Consider the following 23,799-nt stretch of genomic DNA (forward strand, 5'->3'; position numbering starts at 1 on the left):
TAAGGAAAACGCTTAACGTGGCTTAATGCCTTACAGTGTTTTTAAATGACCAAATTGAGTAAACACATTATTAAAAAAGCATATAATGTACAAACAAGCAAACGAGTCCAGAATAATAATTAATTACGCGCTAACGTGGCTAAATGCATTAAAAGGGTGTTATTAAAAATACCAAATGAAGTTCTTAGCAATGTATATTACTATTAAAAAATTAAGTTTTGATATATTTATGGTAGGAAATGTACAAAATATCTTAATGGAACATGATCTTCACTTAATATCCTAATGATTTTTGGTATAAAAGAAAAAACGAGCATTTTGACCCATACAATATATACTGTTGGTTTTTGCTACAAATATACTACCCGTGCTACTTAAGACTGGTTTTGTGGTGCAGGGTCACAATATAAAATTTTCTGTGATACTATGTATTTAAACTGTACAATAATCATGAATATTTGAAGATTTTAAACGTTTTAAATTTGACTCAAAACCTCAGGTTCTTTTATGGACACACAAGTGTTAAATGGATCCTACTGATATCCACCTTGCTCCCGATCACGCCCATGACCACGCCCCCAAGCACACGCGCACTCCGTTTATCAGGTGATGCGTGAGAACGAACTTTTCATGTGTCCTGCCTCGAGACCGCACTCATTCATTCACTTACTCCCGGATCTCACGTTCACACACAATGAAGGATGCTTTGGTTTGACTCTTTTTCACACGCGTTCACCATAATGGATCTGTTCTAGAGGGAAACAACTCTTGGATTTCATTTGGGGGAGTAACGCTAAAACAAAATCACAGACAGGTGAGTGACTCGTGTTGATCTTTTCTTTGTTTGCTGGCGATTTAGGAAGCACCTGCGCTTGTAAATTTGACAGTGTGTTATCTGTAATATGATAAAATTGCGTCTTTTTGCTAGTAGTCAGATCTGAGTCGTTATAAATTCCTCACTTACCTTGGTTAAGGACAAACACCCTAAAACTGTTTAGTCCTTGTTACGAAACGTGTAGACACAACGAGTCATTATTTGAGGTAAATAACTCTGACCGGAAGCGCTGAAGTCACATACTGTTGCCCATGACAACAGTGATTTATTTATTTATTTTTTGTTACTTCCAGCCAAAAGCAAGATTTCAACATCACTATGAAATAAGGGTTGCTTCCCCACCTCCTTAATCACAAAACAATAAATCAGTATTGGTTTATTGAATATTGAATATTATCTCCGGTCTGTGAACATTCCGCGTCAGATAATCAGGATCCAAGACTGACCAGTTCCTGAAGGATTTCAAGACAGTCTGTCGCTTAGCAACCACGTCAATGTACAGTTTTTACACAATCCCATACACAAGTTGTGTAAATGATGTCTCATGTCTTTAAATCATGTTTAACTGTTTACTGAATACTAGTGGGATCCAAAGGTCTGGAACCCTGAGTCAAAATGAGAAATTTAATGTAAAGTAAGAAATTTGACAATTGTAATTTTTTTTGTTAGGTAAAAAATAAAATAAAGTAATTATATATATATATATATATATATATATATATATATATATATATATATATATATAATATATATAAAATATATCATCAATATATTATTATAATATATTTTTATTGTTATTATATGGATTCTAAATATAAATAAAATGATGCACATTTTAAATAAATAATATAATATATATTGATATATTATACATTATATATTTTATTATTATTACAGTTTACTTTAAATATTAATAATATTAAAAATAAAATGGTTAAATATACATGTGTATATGTATATATATGTATATGTGTATGTATGTATGTATGTATGTATGTATACACATACATTTAATAATATTAAATCAATAAAATTGTAATAATAAAATAAACATTATATATATATATATAATGTATAGATAATAAATATATAAAACATAATATATAAAGTATTATAAAATATTAATATTATAAATTAATATTATAAGTTCTGTTTAATTTAAAATAATACTTAAAATATATTTTAAATCCCTGATTTTTATTGTAGTCTTCAAAATCAAAGAATACAGACCACATACTGGTCCTATATTGAGATACTGAATTCCAAAATGACCTCTGTCCTCTCCCAAACTGTTCAAAAGAATTAAACAACAGTTTTTAAGTGGCCATACAGGCTGTGTAAATAGGTTTGGATTAATCACCAGAACTACTGTGCGCTTATGTATTAAAGGTGAGGTTAACCCTCTCAGGTGCCTGCACGCTCACAGGGAGCTGTCTTTCCTGAAAGGGAGCGTTCATTCTGCTGAATCAACATCAGGCTTCTCCCTGTCAGCACTTCTGATAGTAAAGCTGGAGTGTGACAGGAATATATTGTGAGTGTATATCTCACTATGCTATTAGAACCAACAGATCATAACTTCTGTGCATGCAAATCTCCATACAGGTGGTTTAACTGTCATGGTGGGTGTGTCTCAATATTCCAGCATTCCTTTTGTTTATACTTCACACTTGAATTATTGACAGCATAGCGTATATGTTCCTCATACAAGTCTTGTGCAAGTCCTGTATTCATCATGCATCACTGAACACAGCACAAACTGTCCTTTTCATTGATTTTCTATGGGTTCATTTGAATTTCAAGGTCCACAGTCACCATATAGCCAACTGATTTTCGCATGAATTCGAGTGCATTCTTTATCAATACGGCTATGAGTTAGTAGCTATGTTTATAAACATCCACCGTGTGCACATATTTTTCAATCTGTTTTGGTAACACTTATCTGATATTGTTAATGAGTAAACTATTAACAAACATTATATAATGCTTAACAGAACTTGTTTAACATATATTCGCATAGTTCGAAACATGGGATAATGTGCTTATTAATGGTGACTAATAAAAAATATTATATAATACCAGTGTTGGGAAGGTTACTTTGGAAATGTAATAGGTTACAGATTACAAGTTACTTGATTTAAAATGTAATAAGTAGTGTAACTTTTCAATTACTTTATTAAAGTAATGTAACATTACTTTTAATTACTTTTTGATTACTTTTATAAATTTCTAAAAATTTTAACTGTTAATCATTTTGAAACATTTAAACCAGGCAGAGTGAACCTTACAGTAGTGTTCAAAACTGATTACTGTCAGACTTTCAAAACCCTTTATCACTTGAATTAGATTATAATAAGTAAGGGATAACATACATCTTTATTTTGCGATAACAACTGGCTGAATGTACATTATCTCACTTATTACCCAGCTGCTTGATGGATTATTTAGATGTTTTGTGTTAAAATGATTAGACATGAAACACTGATCTGAGTTGAAATATTTGAACGTAAAGCTTCCATGAAGAAATCAGTTGCTAGCAAACGGCAAGTTCAAACTAGACATTTTCGGGATACAGTGCAGTCATACCACTTTTCTTACACAACATTTTACCACATAAATAATTAAGTAGTAGTGCTAGTTTGTTAGTCTTATAATCCATTACAATATACACACAAAAAAAAAAATGGCAGCAGCTGCGTTTGTATGAAACAATAGAGCAAGTCCACGATACCAGGATGACAGAATTAAGAAATTGTCCACATAAAACTGAATTAAGCTTTAATATTACATACGCAAAGCTTCCGCCAAGAAAAATTATCAAGCATATAGCACTGACTTAAGTTGCTCCGAAAGAGTCTGAGCTGTGTAATAATTTCATTTAAAGCACAGCCACCACAAATTCAGACTTTTTTTTTAACTTATATTTTTGGGCTTTTTATGCCTTTTATTGTGATAGGACAGTAGAGAAATGACAGGAAAGAGCTGGGAGGAGAGAGGGGAGCAGGATCAGCAAAGGACCTCGAGACAGGAATCGAACTCGGGTCACCGTGAGCGCAGTTGTGCTATATGTCATAACAAGATCATAACATAATAACATCATAACAAGAAATAGTTTAATAGCTATGATACTGGGTTTGAAATCAAATGTTTGCATAGTTATGACAGAAAACACTAGCATCTAACAATGCCTTGGAAAAAACAATCTTAAAAAATAAAGTATATTCATAAACCCAAATAGGAAATAAAACAGTTATCAAATAAGCATGTGTCCTATTTTGTGTCCTAAACTCCTGAAACATTGGTGTCTCATTTTAGAGCAGTCAATGCAATTAAAAAGAAGTCAGTTAAATCTGTAAGTGGGGGTGGGTGTGGAAAAAATTCAGATGTAATCCCCTTTGTAATCACTAAAATTTTTCAAAAGTAACTGTAATTTAATTACATATTTTTTCTCAGTAACTGTAACTAATTACAATTACATTTATTTTGTAATTAAATTATTTAATTCCGTTACATGTAACTAGTTACTCCCCAACACTGTATAATACTTAATGTATGATTAGTTAATGCTTATGCTTAAAGCAGTACTTGCATAATTTACAAATGATTTAGACAGAAATTATAATAATGATTAAAAGCTTGTTAGTGTTCTTTTGAATGGTAACAAATGTCATTAAACTTCATATAAAGTTCATATATTACCTGATGCTCCCTTTTACAATGTGAAAAAACCCTTAATTAGTCATTTTAAGCACTTCACCAACTATTCATGTTAATTATTCATTAACTCATAACCACGGCCTGTAAAGGCCTCATATTTGGTCTTAGACTTCTACTACACATCTTAAATCATTTATTAATTACTTGTTAATGTTTTGCAGTACTTAATCTAAAATGGAAACTGTTCATCACTCAAAGATGTTTATAAATGTTTACTAATCATTAGTATAAGCAGTCAGCTCTGACAAAAAGTGTCCCAAATGACTGGAATTCACCCTAAATTTGAAAGTAGTCATCATTTTTAAATTTTTCTAAACATTCACCAGTCATTCAGTACCTTTATGAGCTCTGGACTTTCAGCTGTAACATTTGTGTAAAGTGTGGTTAGTTAAGTTTAGCTAAAAGCTTGTTTTTATTTACTCAACACTTATGTTAGAAACTATTCATCATTTGTAAATGTTTATAAATGTTTACTAATCATTAGTACCTTTATGAGAAGTCAACTGAGTGGCAAACAGCACCCCAAATAACCTGAATTCACCCTATTTACACATCTTTACAAATAATTTATGAATCATTTATTTATGTTTTTGCAATACCCAAACTTAAGTTGAAACTAGTCATCATTTTTAAATGTTTCTAAACGTTCAACTAATCATTCAGTACCTTTATGAGCTCTGGACTTTTTTTTTCTAAAGGGTGGTTAGTTAAGTTTAGCTAAAAAACTTTTTTTTTTTATTTCCTCAAAGCTTATGTTGGTATACTACTGTCAGTATGTTCTGAAATGAGGAGGCAAAGCTCAGCTTTTTTTTTCAAATGTGAATTCATGTCACAGTCACATTTTCTTGGTTAAATCCAAGTAAAAAACAAAACAAAAAAACAATTCTATTTTATATTTTTACATTAACAATGTATAACAATTTATTAACGCCAAGTATGAATCTCATCAAAGTGTTTTTAAGCATTTTACATTTATTAAAATAAAAACTCAAGGCAGTAACAATTTAAACAAAATATTTTATTTGTGAACTTATGTTCAGCTATTCTTTTTAATATCTAACTTCTAACAATTTTTGAAGTTTTTGGATCATCAGTCATCAGAGCTCGGTAAATATTGGTCACAGGCACAGAGATTTACTTTACATTTCACCAAGCTGATTACTCACTGAAAACTCCAACAGATAATGTTTTCATGCCATTTTAGGTCTTATTTTGATTTAAAACAAAGTGGTTTTATCCAGGGCTCGAATTGAGGGAAAAAAGACAAAAAGCATTCCTTCTGTACAACCACCATCCACTCCTACATCCCATTTAGATTAGTAATGCTGTATATTATTGTGCGATATCAATATCAGTATTCATTACGTATAATAATTTATTCCATGGAATGTCTGGATACTGGATTATGATTGGCTGGCTGGTATACAGTAAAACCGTTTAATGCACAGGTAGTTCCAAGTCAGTTTAATCACCGTTCTAGCACGTGCGCACACACACATGTTTGTTTTTGTGAATTGTGGGGACTTTCCATAGACTTCTATAGATTTTATACTGACCAAATGATATTGTCTATCCCCTAACCCAACCCTAACCCTAAACCTAACCCTTACAGAAAACATGTTTGCATTGTTACATTTTCAGATAAACATCATTTACTATTTTAATAATTTTTTAACATTGTGGGGACCGAAGGCCTTTTGCGAATGTTAAATTAATTTTATACAACAGAACAGTTCAATAGACAAGAAGTTCATTGAGTGCCCTGTTGGAAAAAAAACAACAACAACATATGCTGGTTAGGTTGGTTTTGAAGCATGGATTCTGGTTTGAGCTGGTTTAAGATGGTCCTTAGCTGATCCTTAGGTGGTTTATGCTGGTTCTTGGTCATGTGCTGGTCCTAAGCTGGTCCTGAGCAGGAGGGAACAACTTAGGACCAGCACATGACCAGCATAAACCGGCTAAGGGTAAGCTTTAACCTACCTATCCAGCATGTGCTTGTTTTTTTTTAACAGGGTGAGTTACATTTTAGGAACAATTTGTCTTTTTTTTTTTTGTATGTGTTTTGCAAATGAAATAGTTCAAATAGTTGGCTGGTTTTAGAGGAGTTTTGGCCACTTCCTTAGCTGGTCAGGCTGGGAGACCAGCTGGAACAACCAGCTTAAACCAGCTTAAACCAGCTAAGACCAGCCAACCAGTTTAGGCAAGTTTTTTTTGTTTGTTTGTTTTTTAGCAGGGGAAAATGCAATGAATAATTAATTAAACAGACACTTGCTGCCACATACTGGCGATTTTAGAGTCATATTTATTTATACATGACATGCCTTAACTAGCCCAAAAACATACTCCGCAGTATATTGGGACCTTTCAAGCCTCACAAGAAAAACAGCTCACAATAAAGCTTATAAAGCTTGTTTTTTGTTAAATAAATATGTTTAAAAACTAGACAAATTTTTTAATCATTTGCAATCACAGAACCACATAACCCCCCACCGACCCACCATATCCCTTTACAATTTTATTTTATTTTTTTACAATTTGACCACCCTTATATCTAAGGGTGTGTTCACACTTGTAGTTCAGTTCGTTTGGATTATCTGGTCCAGACCAAAAAGGAAAATTATACATTTGGTCCTGGTCTGTTTAGCATTCACACTGGCATTTTTTATAACGAACCTAAAGGCCTAAAGGCAACCTGATTGGTTGGGCTGAATGAGGTATATTTTGTGACGGAACTCACCAACCCTCCAAACAAAAGGAAAAGGTGCGTTCGAATAAAGCGGCGCTGCCAGTGTTTGACGTCAAAGTACCCATTCACTATCGTGCCGCTTTAAGCCGAATACACCTAATGCCATCTGCTGGACTAAGCGTGCTCATTGTTGCATGTGTATGATTTTATTGTCACCACCTGCAAACTCACAAAGAGCTCATAAAAGGCACTTTACTGCCTAATTGCTCCACGTTTACCCCTCTGCTCATTTTGTTTTGGATACACAGCTTGTTCCCTTCGTGAAATCATGTTGCATTGCGTCGCATCTTGTCATTACTTCCTGTTTTTGGTTAGTTTAGAAGTATTTGGTCTGTGTTGCGTTCATATTTAATTCGAACCGCACCAGAGTTTATTTGGAAGTGGACCAATACCCATCTTTTTAGCAGTTTCGGCCTGCTTGTTTGTTTGGATGGCAGCATTCACACTTGCTCAAATGAACCACACTAACAGAGCAGAGTTTGTTTGTCTCCAGAGTCTCCAGAGTTTGTTTTAAGCCAAGTGTGAACACACCCTAACTGTGTGAGTTGTTTACTTACTGTTTTAAATTAGTCTTCCCATTAACGCCATTATATTGTTCATTCAGACTCATTTGCGAATGTGGAATGCACAAGAACACAAGTGGTGGGATTTATCCAATCACAGGTGAACAAAACCAGACCCTTCCCTGATAGCACACGTACATCTCGGAGACGTTCATTTGACGTCTGCATTTACATCTGCAAGACATCTGAAAGACGTAGTTTGCTCATCTGAAATGCGTCTAATGGACGTTTCCAATCAGATGTCAAAGAGACGTCTATTAGATGTCTTTAAGATGTTTATTATTTAGAATGATGTATGTAAAACTGACATCTTACAGATGTCTGCCAGACGTTTGTGCACCGCAGATGCTTTCCAGATCAAGAGCTCTTTAACAGACATCTTGCAGACGTACATGTGCTATCTGGGATCCAATCATATCACAAAGGAGGCATTGCCATTGACTTTCTCCCATTCATTCTCAATTACCTCCCACCAAACCCAGGGGTCTGTTAAAACTCAATGGGCTCAGGGGAGGCGAGAGAGACGTGGACTCCCACTGTAACTTTACCTGCTGGTATCACTGTTGGACAGTGTTTCTTTAGAAAAACAGTGATTTATACACTTTTTCATGTCATATTTTGTAATATTTGCATTTTAATCTTTGTACTAAAAATTGTTTTTGTATTAAGCTTTTGATCGTTGTATAACATCTTTTCAAATCATGAAGATTTTCATACCACAGGCCTTCATTTTTTTGCTCAGGTTGGAGGTTTGTGTTAAAGTCCAGTCTCCTCCCTCCCCTCACAGACGGGCAGCTGTTGCAGTGACTCAGTATCATGGAGGCGTGCAGCGGGACTGCAGCAGCGACACACGGCAGAGCTCCAACACCTCTGAGAGACGCATGCACTCATGATCCCTGTGAAGGGTGAGTAACAGCCTGCATACTTCGCCTCTCAATGTGCTTTGGCGGCTGCGGTGCTCGATTGCGATTAGATTTGCCGTATAGCGTGCCTCTGCTTGTGTGTGTTTCTTTTACAAGGTTAGCTGAGGCATTTTCTTTACATTTGGCTGAATCTCTGCATAATCAGGTGCAGTGCATGATTTGGTTTTTGCACACACAAGCGTTTTATGCGTCATGTGACCGGTCACCTTATTCTATTTCTGAGACAGCATATTTCAGCAGCACTGCATGCAGCAGATGTGAATTTGTCCCCTGAGGAGTAAATTATAGTGGTGAATTGTGTGCAACTGGTGCCCTACAGAGATGATAACAAGGACAGTAGAGTCATCAATGAACGTGTTGTACCGCCCCAAGGAAGCTGGCATGGTTTAATGGAATAGTCAGTGACATGACACATCTTTTATATTATCTGTTCATTTATTCATTAAATATGTAATTCATATGAACAATTGCAGGGTAATAACTGTTCTGATATTATAATGTAGTAAAACCCTGATTAAAAGAACTGAAGTCTTGAAAGGAAAGCTTTAACATTAACAAGAACTACATTAAGCACTGTAATTATTATTTTATTTGTATTGTTATTGAAACAAACCTGCTTATTATTATTATTATTATTATAATTATTATTATTATTATTTATTTGTATTTTTTTTTCTTGTCTGCCAGATTAAAATCATGTTATGCAACCAATATGCAGAAACATGAAACTATATAAAGACCATTGCAGACCCCCATCAAGTTAAAAATATCAATAATGTAAAATATCAGATAATTTGGCATTTTTATAGCAAGGTTAGTTAGTGACTAGTTAGTTTTCAAACAAAAACCAATGATTAAGATTACAAATAATAAAATTATTACGTTTTACTAGGGCCCTATTAATTTTTTTAGGTTTTTTTTTTTTTTTTTTTTTACCATATTCCGTTTTATTTATTTATTTTTTTTCAAATTCATTTTTTTAATTTTTAATTTTTGCATTGCATTTCTCCAGTTTTTATTTTTTAGACACTGTTTTAACAGTTAAATTAAATTTTATTTAGCAAAAACATTTTTCTGCTAAATAAATTTTGGTTTTTCTGGTTTTCTGTTTTTATTATTAGTAGTACTATAATTACATTAAATAAAATTTCTGTCACCGTTTCGTTACGTTAAACTGAACATTTATTTTATGACCAGATTCTGTGATTCTGTCCACATTTTCCACATTGCGGAAATAATTTCATGTTTTTGACATTTGACATTCTACGCCTTTTTTTTTTTTTTTTTTTTTTTTTTTTAAGTTACAATCCAAATATCCTGTTCATTGGATGACATGAGCAGCAGTTTTTTGTGATAATTGCAATTATAATTTTGATCAGTTTAACCATCGTCGTGCAGCATGACTAAATGTGACTATAATGTCAACTATTTTCATTGACTAAACAATAAAGACAAAAAAGTTAAAGAAATATTAAAACATTACATGAATATTGACAAAATTTTGACTAAATATAATAAAAACTAACACTACTTCATTGTGAACACTTTCATAAATCATTCACCCGTAGTTGGTTATTTCGAACTCACTGATCTGCCATTATGTAGCACCTGTGACTTTAAAATGGCTGTAAACTTTTGCCTCTTTCTTCCATGAACAGGATCAGGCATTATCGTCCAATCTCACGGTGGTCTAATCTAGTGGAGGAAGGAGGGAGTGTGGGATGTTCGGGAACAAAATCACTGACTCTGTCTTTTGTCTACAGAATGAATTGACTAAACTCTAGCCTTTTATTCCCATTCTAAAGGCTTTCCAATCCTTAAAGCTGTTCCAGCTCACCTTTCCCTACCCCTGAAGCGCATCATATTTCAAGTTACACTTTAGCCCGGTTCTTTGTTATTTAGGGTGGTTCATTTGTGACTGACTGAGTGACTGATTGAAGCGATATCCTTGTGCGTCGCAAAACGTACAATAGTGTGCTTTTTGCCACAGTTGATCTGATCTTCTTTAATGTCTCCTTGTTTCGGCCCTCCCGGCCATGTTCTCAGCTGCAGAGCGAACTGAGTAATGCTCTGGAGATTTTCTGAAACGGACAGATCATTTCATGATGTGTATGTAAAATGAACCGTGAGCTTTTACCTTTAAAGATGATAAATAAATGTACCTTTTGAGTATAGTTTATTGTGATTGGCTGACATAATAAAATTCTGTATAATTTAATTGATTGCAAGAGTAACTGCTACACATCCTAAATAGCTTTACTAAGTGATTAGACATTATATAAGGCTCAATACCCTCATTAGCAAATCCGATTTTGTAATTTTTCTGTATATAGGATCCTAACAGACACATTGAAAATGCATTAGGACTGTCATGTGTTTGTTGAGCAGCTTTACTCTTGTGTTATTGACACAGCTCAGCCTTGGTCAGTTTAGCTTATTTGATTATTTCCTCACGCACGGGTCATAAGTTCAGTGTAATGAGTGGTGCCTCTCAACTTGGTTAGTTTATTGTCTGCATGTCGTGCTTGATTAGGCAGCCAAAACTGAGGAAAGGAACTGGACCTGAAGGAATGTATCAGATGGCACAGTGGCCTGTGCACGTGCTTGGGTCATATAGGAGCTGTTGGCTTGAGATCTGGGTTTGGGTCTTTAAAAAGCTTTACAAAACGTAACATGTAGCAATTTATTTTTTTTTTTAGAAATGTTTATATTGTCATTTAGGGTGTGTACATGTTATTTAAAGAGATAGTTTACACAAAAATGAAAATTCTGTCATTAATTACTCTCCCTCATGTCTTTCCAAACCTGTAAGACCTTTGTTCATCTTCAGAACACAAACTAAGATTTTTTTTTATGAAATCCGAGAGCTTGCATAGCTCTTGCATAGATGAAATCTGACCCTGCATAGACAGCAATGCAACTGACATGTTCAAGGCCCAGAAAGATAGTAAGGACATTGTTAAAAATAGTCCTTGTGACATCAGTTTAACACTAATGTTATAAAGCAACAAGAATATTTTTTGTGCGCTAGAAAACCAAAATAACAACTTAATTTAACATTTTTTTCTCTTGCCTCTCAGTCTTTGACAAGTGTTCACAAGAGTACAATGACGCATGCATTATTTTCCAATTTTTCTGAAGTCATACAGTAGCTTTTTGTGACGCAACATATTGTGAATGAGGGATTGTTTTTCATCAAGTAACAACTTTTTGTTCCATTGCACAACCTTTAAAACCTAAGCATATTTCAAAACACTAGGCATTACACACTTGACAATTTTGCAAATGATTATAGAGAACTTGGCATCATACACTAAGCAAATGAGGATGACACACTAACAGACTTTTCAAGTTGTTCCGAACAAAACAAAGTTACAAGAAACGTGTTTTGTTGTTGAGAGACACATGAGAGATGAAAACAATTTGTGCTCAAAATAAAAGACATTTGATATTATTCAACTGCACCGATTCATAGTCTAAAGCTAAAAGACTAGCATAGACTACTATGTATCGTTGTACATGTACTACTTGTATTCCAGGCCTTTTTTTTTGGTCTGTTTCTTGTTGTACGTAGGGCTGTGCAAAAAAAACGTATGCGATTATCATGCACATCTCGACAGTAATGCCGGTTCTGTAATTAGTCGTAAACATCCATCACATGCTGTCAGATGGAGAGGCGTTTACTACACAAAGTTGTAGTTCACTGATAAGCTATGTGATCGAGTTCATAATCAGAGGCGATACATATTCGATGATGAATGCAATATTGCGTAGCTTGTCAGTGAACTACGGCTCTGTGTAGTAAACGCTGCTCCATCTGACAGCACGTGATGGAGATTTATGACTAACTACAGAACCGGAATTACTTACGAGATTGTTTTTGCACAGCCCTGGTTGTATGCCTTTAGAAGACCTGGAATACAGTGTACTAGTCATATGACTTTTAAGGAGCCTTTTTTTGTAAAAAAAAAAAAAAAAAAAAGAAAAGAAAAGAAAAAAAAGATTAGTTAACTCCAGAATCAAAATTTTCTGATAATTTACTCACCCCTATGTCATCCAGGATGTTCATGTCTTTCGTTCTTCAGTCGAAAAGAAATTGCGGTTTTTGAGGAAAACATTCAATGATTTTTCTCCATATGGTGGACTTCAATGGATATCAACAGGTTGAAGGTTCAAATTGCAGTTTCAATGCAGCTTCAAATGGCTCTACACAATCCCAGCCAAGGAATAACAGTCTTATCTAGCAAAACGATCAGTCATTTACATACTTTTTAACCACAAATGCTCTTGCCCTAGCTTTGCATCCATGACTTTATGCATTACGTAATCACCTTAGTGGTAGAACGACCCAGTGTTTACAAAGCAAAAGTGCAAAGAAAGTCAAACGCCGATTACAAAAAAAAAAGTAAAACGATGGTGGACGATTTTGAAGTTGGAGGTGAAAATGGGATGGAGTTTTTGGCCCTACTCTACCTTTTTGAACCGAAGTACACGGATGAAGAACTAACCACGTGTGACCTTTCCACCATGACTGTGCATTGCAGAGCTAGTGCGAGATGAGCATTTGTGGTTAAAAAGTATATAATTTTTTTCGTTTAGAAAATGACCGATCGTTTCGCTAGGCAAGACCCTTATTTCTCAGCTAGGATCATGTAGAGCCCTTTGAAGCTGCATTAAAACTGCAATTTGGAGCTTCAACCCAAGAAGTCCACTATATGGAAAAAAATCCCAGAATGTTTTACTCAAAAACCTTAACTTCTTTTTGACTGAAGAAAGAAAGACAAAGATCCTGGATGACATGGGGGTGAATAAACTATCAGGAATTTTTAATTCTATTCCTTTAGGAGTTGACAACCCATGGTCACTAACTGATTTCATTGGTTGGAAAAGAGCAGCAGGAGCATTCTGCAAAACATCTTATTTTGTGTTCTACAGAAGTGTCAAACCAATTCAAATCATTTTTGGGTGAGCTATTTCCATAAAACAATCCTAGCTCAGGAAATTCACTAGTGTAATTGCTTTATGCCGAGCGATGCGATACAGAGGTATGTGTGTATGTCAAAGCATAAGCTTATTTCAACATATCCCTCTCTGATTCTCTTTTCTTTAAGGCCCCACCCAGAGGAGGATGAGGGGGAGGAAGATAGGAGCTTGCAGCCGGCAGAGACTGCAGGCTGGGAGGACGCCATTGCTGTTATGGTGCGTGTGTGTGTGTACTGGCTTTCTGTATGTCACGCTTAATGCATTTAGAGTGCTGCGTAATCGTTTGTTTACATGTGCGTGTTTGTATATGCAGGCACGAGGTGCGTCGATGGTCCCTGATCTGCCTGCCGAATCTTCTCTGCGCTCGTGTGCCAGCACGGCCAGCATGAAGGTCAAGAACGTTAAAAAGTAGGTGTTTGTACGTTAAAGGGAAGAGTTCTATCTCTGTTTTGTCTCTTTCAGACCCACGGAGCAGAATACTGATGAGCTCTTTTTGTTTTACAGACTGTCCCTCACCAAAGGCCATTTTCCCAGGCTGGCAGAATGTGCCCACTTCCACTATGAGAATGTTGACTTTGGCTCTATGCAGGTGAGGGTTTTATGGTAAATGCAGTGCTGCTGAAAACCATGATCACTCATGGTTGATGGGAATGTGTTAATTAGGTTTTTGGCTGTGGTCTTGGTTTCATTGGTGGCGGATTATCCATCATGTTGAAATTAGGGCTGTGGTTTAAGTTACAAGCAATACACATTGGTCTCTGTCAGGTTATTTGCTATCTTGCAAGATCTTAAGACTGTGGAAAACATGTTGGCTAGCTGTTTGGATTTCAGCTTCACTGTTCCTCCCCAAACTGTTATATTTATACGAATGTCTTAGCATTATCACTGTCCATTTCCTCAGATAATATAAAGTTCGGGGTTCATTAGACTTTTCTCTTATTTTCTCATACACGTGTAAGTCAAGATATCATGCTGCAAAACAGCCCAGTTTAGTTTTTTATATTTTAATCTTCTACTTATGCAAATGATCTCTGTTATGATTGCGAAAGCTTGCTTACACTTTATTAGCACAGGCCAGGATCCTGCTAACTTACAGTAACAGACAGTATATTAATGTGATGTGTTAATATAGGCGGTAATATGTTATTATTTATATGATGTTCATAGTCATAGAAACCATGATGATTAATGCTGACACTCTGCAGACATACTCTTACATACACAAAGTCATCAGCCATCATGGTTACAAAAACAAAAACTTTTTTTCTGAAATCACACCCTCTTCCAGTTATTATGAAAGCCTGTTTTCACCACTGAATAAAAAGTAAATAAAGGTAATTGTGACTTTCATCTCACAATTCTTTTTTTCTCACAATTGCAAGTTCACATCTCACAATTCTGACTCTTTTTCTCAGAAGTGTGAGGTATAAACTTGCATTTGCAAGTTATAAAGTTAGAATTACAAGATATAAACACTCAATTCTGACATTTTTCTAAGAATTGTGAGATTAACTTGCAATTTTGACTTTTTTTCTCAGAATTGTGTTTATGTCTTGCAATTCTGACTTTTTTTTCTCATAATTATGGGATATAAACTCGCAATTTTGACATTTAAGAATTGTGAGAAACTTGCAATTTTGACTTTTTACTTCCTCGGAATTGTGAGTTTATATCTCACAATTCTGACTTTTTTTCTCACAATTATGGAATATAAACTTGCAGTTGTGAGCTAAATCAGTTTTGATTTAAAATAGTTTAAATCTCATAATTCTGACTTTATACCTCGCAACTGCATGTTATAAAGTCAAAATTGCGACTTTACTCATAAAACTTTCAATTTTAAGAAACAAAGTCACAATTGCAAGATATAAACTATGTTTATATATAAATTATGAGAAAAAAATTCTAAATTGAGTTTAAATCATGCAATTTAGTTTTTTTCCCCCTCACAATTGCAAGTTTATGTCATGCAATTCTGAGAAAAAAACTTGTAAACAAAAAGTTATAATTTTGAGGTAAAAAGTTGTGATTACATCACACAATTCTGACACTTTTTCTCAGAATTGAGGTATAAACTCACAGTTGCAAGTCATAAAGTCAGAATTGCAAGATGTACTCAATTCAGAATTTTTTTTTTTCTTCTCAGAACTGTGAAATATAAACTCACAGTTGCAGTTATAAAGTCCAAGTTCTGAGAGGGAAAAAGACTGACATTTTTATATCTCATAATTTTGAATTAACAACTCGCAGTTGTGTGTCATAAAGTCAGAATTGCAACTTTACTCACAAAACTCACAATTCTAACAAAATAAGCCACAAGTGCGAGATATAAACTCGCAATTATGAGAAAGTCAAAATTGAGTTTAAATCTCGCAAATTCTGAGTTTCTCACAATTGCAAATTTATATCCCAAATTCTGAGGAAAAAAGTCTGTATTGTGAGATATAAACTTGCAATTGCGAGAAAAATCATAAGTTATTGTGCATGTGCATTCTACATATATAATCTATCAGAAAAGGCACTTGGCATATAAATGGTCAGTCACCTCCCCCTCTTCTGCTGTCTCTGATAGAACATCAAACTGTGCTTCGCCATTTTTATTTCAACAATCCACCCCAGCATTTTTTTAATCCAGACAGATTTTGTTGTTATGCTGATGGGTTCCAGTAGAGAGCAGTAAAAACCACCGAGCCCCTCCTCTGTCTTTGTTGTGTGTACATTATACTGTTCTGGGAGCTGAGGGTGTTGGTTTCGATGCATCGTGAACAGGGTATGACGTCATAGCTGAGGAACAGGAAGTTTGCCCTCACGTCCCACAGCGTTGTGCTCTGCGCCTCTATCATCCTGTGCATTTCAGCTCTCAAGGTCACACAGACTCCTGTTCTATTAGATCACATTCTGTCTCCTGAGCGTGTCACACTGACACACTGTGGCCAGGGGTTGGAGGATGCCAGTCACACATGTACCAGAATACAAATACTCTCTAAGAATAAGAAATTTGATGTTTCAGGCGGAATATCCTGTAGTACTGTTTCTATTTTTGTTCCTTTTAAAAGCTCAAGTTCACATTCCAGCGGTTGAATGATACTATATCAATGAATGCATATCAGATAGCAGCAATTTCATGCCGTGGTGCCTTTTGACTGTCCGGCGTAAATTGGAAAAGAAGAGAAAGAAACACAACAACAAAAAAAAACCTAATTATATATAATATGTATGTATGTGTATATAATAAACGTTTTCTGTACGGAGGACAACTGAACTAAACTAAACGATCATAATATATAAGTCTAGGTCCTAGTCATAAATATTGGCACCATACAGAGTAATAAATAAATGTAAATAAACCAATTTTGTATAATAAGAGTGTTTTTAATTCCACTATGTGAATGCCTTTTTTGCTGTTGTTTAATAATTTTACACATGTAAATATTACATAAAATATTCTGATTATACAAAATTGGTAAATACATTTTTTTTTTACATTTTATAAATGATGGATTGATAGATAATTCTACTGTAAAGCAATATAAAAATATTAATATTTTTTTTTATTTTATTATTTTGATTTTATGTAGTTATATTATATGATCATTTATCATTTGAATGTGTGTCAGGGTTATTATAGTTCTAGTTATAGTTATTAAAAAGTTTGATACATGAAATAAAATAAAACGAAACATTTTTTTAAACATATATTTTATTTCAGATAGTTTCCAAAGCAACACTTATTTTTTTTATTTAGTTAATGTACTAAAATAATCAAAACTGAAATAAAAACTATATAGACATAATTTAAAAACAACAAAGTAAATACAAAAGCACACACCAATATTCCTAAAACGTCAACTAAAATAAGCATGAAAGCAGAAAAGATAAAAATAAAATATAATTCAAAACTATAATAGTATCTCAGTGATGCTAAAAGAACGCATGCATTTTTGTTGATGTATAAAAGAAATGAAATGTGCGAAACCTCACATTATAGGTTTCAGTAATGTTAAATGCAAATTGTATAAGCATTTAATTTTATTTGGTGAAACACAAATGACTGTCCTAAACAAAGCACAGTATTTGTTTGCAGCTGACTCTGGTTTCATATTTTGACTACAAAGCCTTTCATATATTTAGAATTGTACTTTTAAGTATCTGAAGAATAACCTTGTCTGTGTTTAGTCCTAGAATAGGGTATTGAGTTAACATCCTTTCTGTGGCGTCTTTATGTAGACCTTTGTTGCATTCCCAGAGGTGGTGTGCATGTTCCACATTCCTCAGCTCAGGTTTACAGAGAAGCTTTCAAGATCTCTGCCTCCTCCCTATTAGTGCAGAGAAAGATGGAGACGGAGGAAGAACTGGGCCAAATTCAGCGACGCTGTAATAAGCTTTCACTGATCTGAGAACAGTCACCTCCATCTCCCTATAAGAAGCTGGTTGGGGCATTGATTAAGTCTATGTGTTTTCTGCTATAAATCATCTCGGACAGAAGGGAGGAAGCCCTCACTCACCACCATTTCATTAGAATGGACCCAAACCTGCTGGTTTCCATAAGCAGTGCTGCTGAACTGTTTGAGAAAGGGTTTTCTATGGGTGGATTGATATTTTATTGATACTTCTGCTATCTGAGCTTAATCCACATGGCCGATAATACCACAGGGTGAGCAACATCAAGGTTTTGTAGTGAAACGGCAATGCATCAAATCGGTTTTACTGAAAACTCATGATGGATCCTGATTCAGGATCTACGTTTATGAAGTAGGTCAGCTCTGGATTATGATTTATCATATTTTTGACTGAAGTGGAGCCTGATTAACTTTTGCTCTCCAAGACTTTGGGCTCATCTCAAAGACATGCAATAAACCTTTAGGGGAAGATACATGATGTGATTGAATTGCTGACAACCCTTGTGTAATTTATGGCACTGTAGATTAGCCGTGGCTCCAGATGGAGAAAGGTCAACTCTTGATCACTGGGTTACTCTTTCTAGCTTTTATGTAACTTGAGGAATTTCCTTGTGGATTATTGCTGCTGAAAAAGCTTTCGGTGCAATTTATTACACAAGTGGAATTTTAATCCACAGATTGTGTGACATAAAGCTGTGGTCGTTGACCTTTGGCGTCTGCTTTTCATCCATTTTCATCACAGTTGCAAATAACAGACCAGGTATTACAATCTTCAATCTCCTACTCTGTATTACAACAAGTTTAGAGCTGATCTGGGATTTTATAGATTTAGCTAACACAAATTTTTTTCTAGGGGAATTTTCCAAACCAGTGGTTCAGACGAGGCCTGTTATGGTAAGGTTACAAAGTGGCATTTTCACCACAGCTTTCATTGTTTTGTGGTTATCTGTACTGTATGTGAGTGTACTCCCTGAAGTTGTCAACATAACATACCAATTTAAGAATGTATAGTAGTTCTCTTCTGGGAATATGAACCAAATATATTGATGACTCATGGGAAGTTTCTTCTTGCGAAATCATAATTACAATGTGTGTTTAAGTGGTTTTGGTCAGAATAACATGGACTCATTGGACAGTTTGTATTTCTCATTCCAGTTTGTCACATTCAGACAAAGATAGGAAGTGTTTTAGCTCTGTGAAATCAAAAATGCAATTTGTAATATATATATATATATATATATATGTGTATATATATATTGTGTGTGCGTGTGTGTGACCCTGGACCACGAAACCTGTCTTAAGTCGCTGGGGTATATTTGTAGCAATAGCCAAAAATACATTGTATGGGTCAAAATTATTGATTTTTCTTTTATGCCAAAAATCATTAGGAAATTAAGTAAAGATCATGTTCCATGAAGATATTTTGTAAATTTCCTACTGTAAATATATCCAAACTTAATTTTTGATTAGTAATATGCATTGCAAAGAACTTAATTTGGAAATCTTTAAAGGTGATTTTCTCAATATTTTGATTTTTTTTGCACCCTCAGATTCCATATATTTTTTTAAAATCGTATTACAATAATTTTTTTATAAATAATTTGGATTTTATTTTTATTATAGTTATTATATATCTGTGTGCATATATACACAAAAAGCTTTTCACTGGCAATCATGGTTTTGTGTAGATTTCGTATATTTAACTTGTATATTAACTTTAATAATAAATTATTAAATTACATTTAAAATTAGGTGAGCATATTAAATATGAGGATTCCAACTTGACTTGACTTTGACATGACATGACTTTTTAAAATTTTTGAAAGGACAGTTGTTGTTGTTTTTTCTCCTTTTTTAATACAGTATGTCCCACCTTATTTTCCTGTTTCTGTAGGAAATATGCCCAAAAAAAGATGGTTGTGTTTGTCCAATTTAATTGGCATTGAAACGCTGAAATGGAAATGTGAAATTGAAATGTTTTCATAATCGAGAGTTATCAAATACATTTTTCCTAAACAACAAATCATCAGAAAGTGAGCCTATATTAATCATGTTGGGATATTGAAAATTATAATAATATTGTGTTTAGTTAAGCATAATAATAATAATAATTAGATATGTACATTTTCTCAAAAAACAAACAAACAAACAAACAAAAAAAACCCTCAGCATTGTGCAGTTCCTAGGGTCTTTCTGATCATGTATTAACAATTAGGTAGGAATTTTAGCATGTTTTAACACATAGCTAATCGCTATTAGCATGTAGCTATTCACTGTTAGCATGTGTAGCATGTTGGAAGTCTCGTTTGCTAGCATGAGTCAAAAGAACCACGTCTCTACGATGTTCTGATGCAGAGATATCCACCTTATTCTTCAGCGCGAAAGTAAGCCTATGAGTGTGACTTATTAACCACAATTGGGAAATAATGAGAAGAATAACAATGTGCGGTAACCAGCTATTTGCATTACAAACCAGTATGTTCGTAATTAAGACAATACATTTAAAATAACATTCTAAAACACACCAATTTGCATTATCAAGCAGCAAAACGAGCTGTTTTCTACAGCGAAAAATAGCTGGATGTAGATGAGACTTGAATCCAGACCCATAAAATGTACAAATGGCCATGCCCACTCTTACGGGAAAAATAAGGTAGATACGTCTTGCTAAATGGTTTCTAGGGTATTCCGTTTGATTGCTAGGAAGTGGCTCGGCAGCTGTCAGTTATGATATTCCAAAGTCTGTTTGCCAGTATGAATGATATAAACCAACCCCCATGCCTCTATAACATTTGAATTTAAAGATATTCCTCTTTTGAATTTGGGTTGCTAGGGCATGGCTAGATTGTTGCCAAGGTGATATTTAAAGAGTGCTTGGCAGTCTGAGTCAAAAGAGCCAACCCCTATGTCTCCAGGTAGTTCTGTTTCAGATAAACTGCCCATTAATTTTATCATACGGTTGCTAGGGTGCTATAAATGGTTGCTAGGGGATGGTTAAACAGTTTCCATGCTGATAATTAAAAACTACTTGCCAGTCTGAAGCTGGGTCTTATTTCGGAAGCTGCATTTGCATTTGAAGGCTGCATATGTCATTAGGGCAGTTTCAACTAAGAAAAGTAACTGGTAAATTGCAAATTAAAAATAAATTTGTATTTTACACCTCACAAGGGGTAATTTTATTATGGCTACTTTTCTTAAATAAGACATCTTTGACACATGCAGCCTAAAAATGCCATGACATGAGATAAAGCTTATGTTAAAAGAGTCCAGACTAAGACGAGACGAGCGTTTGGCATTAAAAAACTATATAAATTGTATTATTTTTATAAAAAATAACCATTTCGCTAGATAAGACCCTTCTTCCTCAGCTGGGATCGTTTACAACCACATTTGGGATCATTTGAAGCTGCATTTAAACTGCATTTTGGAAGTTCAAAATTGGGGCACCATATCTGTCCATTATATGGAGAAAAATGCTGAAATGTTTTTCTTCAAAAAACAATTTTTTTAAGACTGAAGAAAGAAAGACATGAACATTGTGGATGACAAGGGGGTGAGTGAATTATTTGTAAATTGTTGTTCTGCAAGTGGAGTTCTCCTTTAAAATCCCAAAGCCATTTTAAAAACTGCTGCACTAAACAACAGCTGAGATCGATGTCCTGTTCTGAGGTCGGTATCTGAGAGCGCAGCACCGTTCTGCATGGATTCAGAGGGAGGACCAACATCCAGCGCAGGGAGGGGCTAAGATGGTGGAGCGAGGCAGAGGAGGGGGGGCAACATTTCTATATTTGTCCTCTACCTCAGTTGTAATTAGACACAGCATCATGCACATCCCTCTACTGCAGGAGATGAAGATGGGAAAAGGTCGATGTTTCAAACAAGACGTGTTTTCACCGCAGCACACTGCTGATTTTCATTCTGCTGTAAACCGGGCGGTTTGTTTTTGATGAGCTGGGCTGACTGAGCACAGGCTGCTGGTCTGTGGGGGCGTGTGTGACGGGTTACTGCATCTGCGTGCAGCAGCCGTGCAGAACATCAGCAGAGAAGCTGAATAAGGAAAGGCTCAGGTGCGAGACTATAGGGAACTAACGGGTTGGATCGGTCAAAATGGGCCTGATAAGACGAGACAGACGGCGTATCAGTGAGTATCCATCCTGTTTCATTAGGAGAGGAATAATTTGTATCCTCTTTGAGGGGAAGGAAATCCTTGGCTGCTTTGTCATGTGGTTCTACTGCCATACAGTCTAGTGTTAAAAAATATACACTAAAATGAAGATATACTAATATATACTACACTGCATGTTGTATTTTGTGTGTTCTCTAGTTGCAATATTTGTCTTTTTCTCTGCAGTGCTTTAGAAAATGACTTTTTCCCCAGATCTTTAAGTTTTTGTTTGTTATTATACTAAGTTGATTTTATTACCTTTAGTATTAGTTGTACAATAATGAATTTAATTTAATATCTTATCTATGTTATCATTTTAGTTACATTTGTAAAATTATGTTTTTGTTTATTTATTTATTTTTAGTTATTTTTACTGGAAAATAATTTGTGTGTCTGTGTTTTGTATTTGGTTTGGTTGCATTGGGATGCATTAGGATGTTGAAATACATTAATGTTTACATGATTTTAAAATAAGCCTTAATATTTAACACTGGTTTGCAGTTCAAGTAAAATTAGGTTAAGTTATTTTTTTATTTTATTATTTTTAGTTATAATTTTTAGTTACATTTGTATATTTACGTTAGGTGTTTATTTATTTATTTATTTTAGTTATTTTTACTGGAAAATAAAACAGAAAATTTTATTTAAAATGATTATTTTGTATTTTCTTTGTGTGTTTTGTATTTGATTTGGTTGATCCATAATGTTCTAATTTAAGCAGATGCTTTAGAATGTAGAAATTAACTATTGTTTACATTATTTTAAAGTAAGACTTAATATTTTACAGTTTTGCAGTTCAAGTAAATTCACTTTAAGGTTTATGTATTTATTTATATTTTTCTTTGTTGTTATTTTACTGGAAAATAAAGCTGGAAAAATGTATGCTTTTTTTATTTTTTTATTTATTTATTTATTTTTTTTTGTATGTTTTATATCTAGTTTTGTTGATCCAAAATGTTCTAATTCAAGGAGGATTAGGATGTAGAAATACATTAATGTTTACATTATTTTAAAAAAAGTCTTAATATTTTACACTGTTTTGCAATTCAAGTAAATTTAGTTTAAGTTACTTTTTATTTACTTATTTTTACTTATCAATTTTAGTTATATTGGTAAATTTATGTTAGTTTTTTATTTATTTAATTTAATTTAATTTTATTTTATTTGTACTGGAAAATAAAACACAACATTTTATTTAAAATTATTCTTTTGCATTTTTGGTGGATCCAAAATGTTTTAAATTCAAGCAGATGCATTAGGATGCAGAAATACATTAATGTTTACCTTATTTTAAAATAAGCCTTAATGTTTTACACTGTTTTGCAATTCAAGTAAATTTAGGTTAAGTCACTTTTTTATTTAATTATTTTAAGTTATCATTTTAGTTACCTCTGTTATTTTTATGTTAGTTTTTTATTTATTTAATTGTATTTCATTTTATTTTATTTTATTTTATTTTATTTTTTTAAA

General features: G+C 34.0%; 1 protein-coding gene across 3 annotated transcripts in view; it reads left to right on the plus strand.

Moving 5' to 3' along the window:
- The first annotated feature begins 619 nt into the window (after positions 1-619).
- Positions 620-23,799, plus strand: part of arhgap32a (Rho GTPase activating protein 32a) — a 43,471-nt gene continuing 20,291 nt past the window's right edge. Inside the window, exons 1-5 of one of the 3 annotated variants that reach the window (XM_051129468.1) lie at positions 620-814; positions 8,601-8,763; positions 13,893-13,980; positions 14,078-14,172; positions 14,269-14,353. In XM_051129468.1, coding sequence (XP_050985425.1) covers positions 8,675-8,763; positions 13,893-13,980; positions 14,078-14,172; positions 14,269-14,353 — 357 coding nt within the window. In that variant the 5' untranslated portion in view covers positions 620-814; positions 8,601-8,674. Of the gene's footprint in view, positions 815-8,600; positions 8,764-13,892; positions 13,981-14,077; positions 14,173-14,268; positions 14,354-21,978; positions 22,306-23,799 lie in introns of those variants that run through there. The other 2 variants (XM_051129469.1, XM_051129470.1) reach the window with 2 other exon arrangements.

Source organism: Labeo rohita, chromosome 15 (genome assembly GCF_022985175.1).
Source record: "Labeo rohita strain BAU-BD-2019 chromosome 15, IGBB_LRoh.1.0, whole genome shotgun sequence".
Classification (NCBI taxonomy): Eukaryota; Metazoa; Chordata; class Actinopteri; order Cypriniformes; family Cyprinidae; genus Labeo; species Labeo rohita.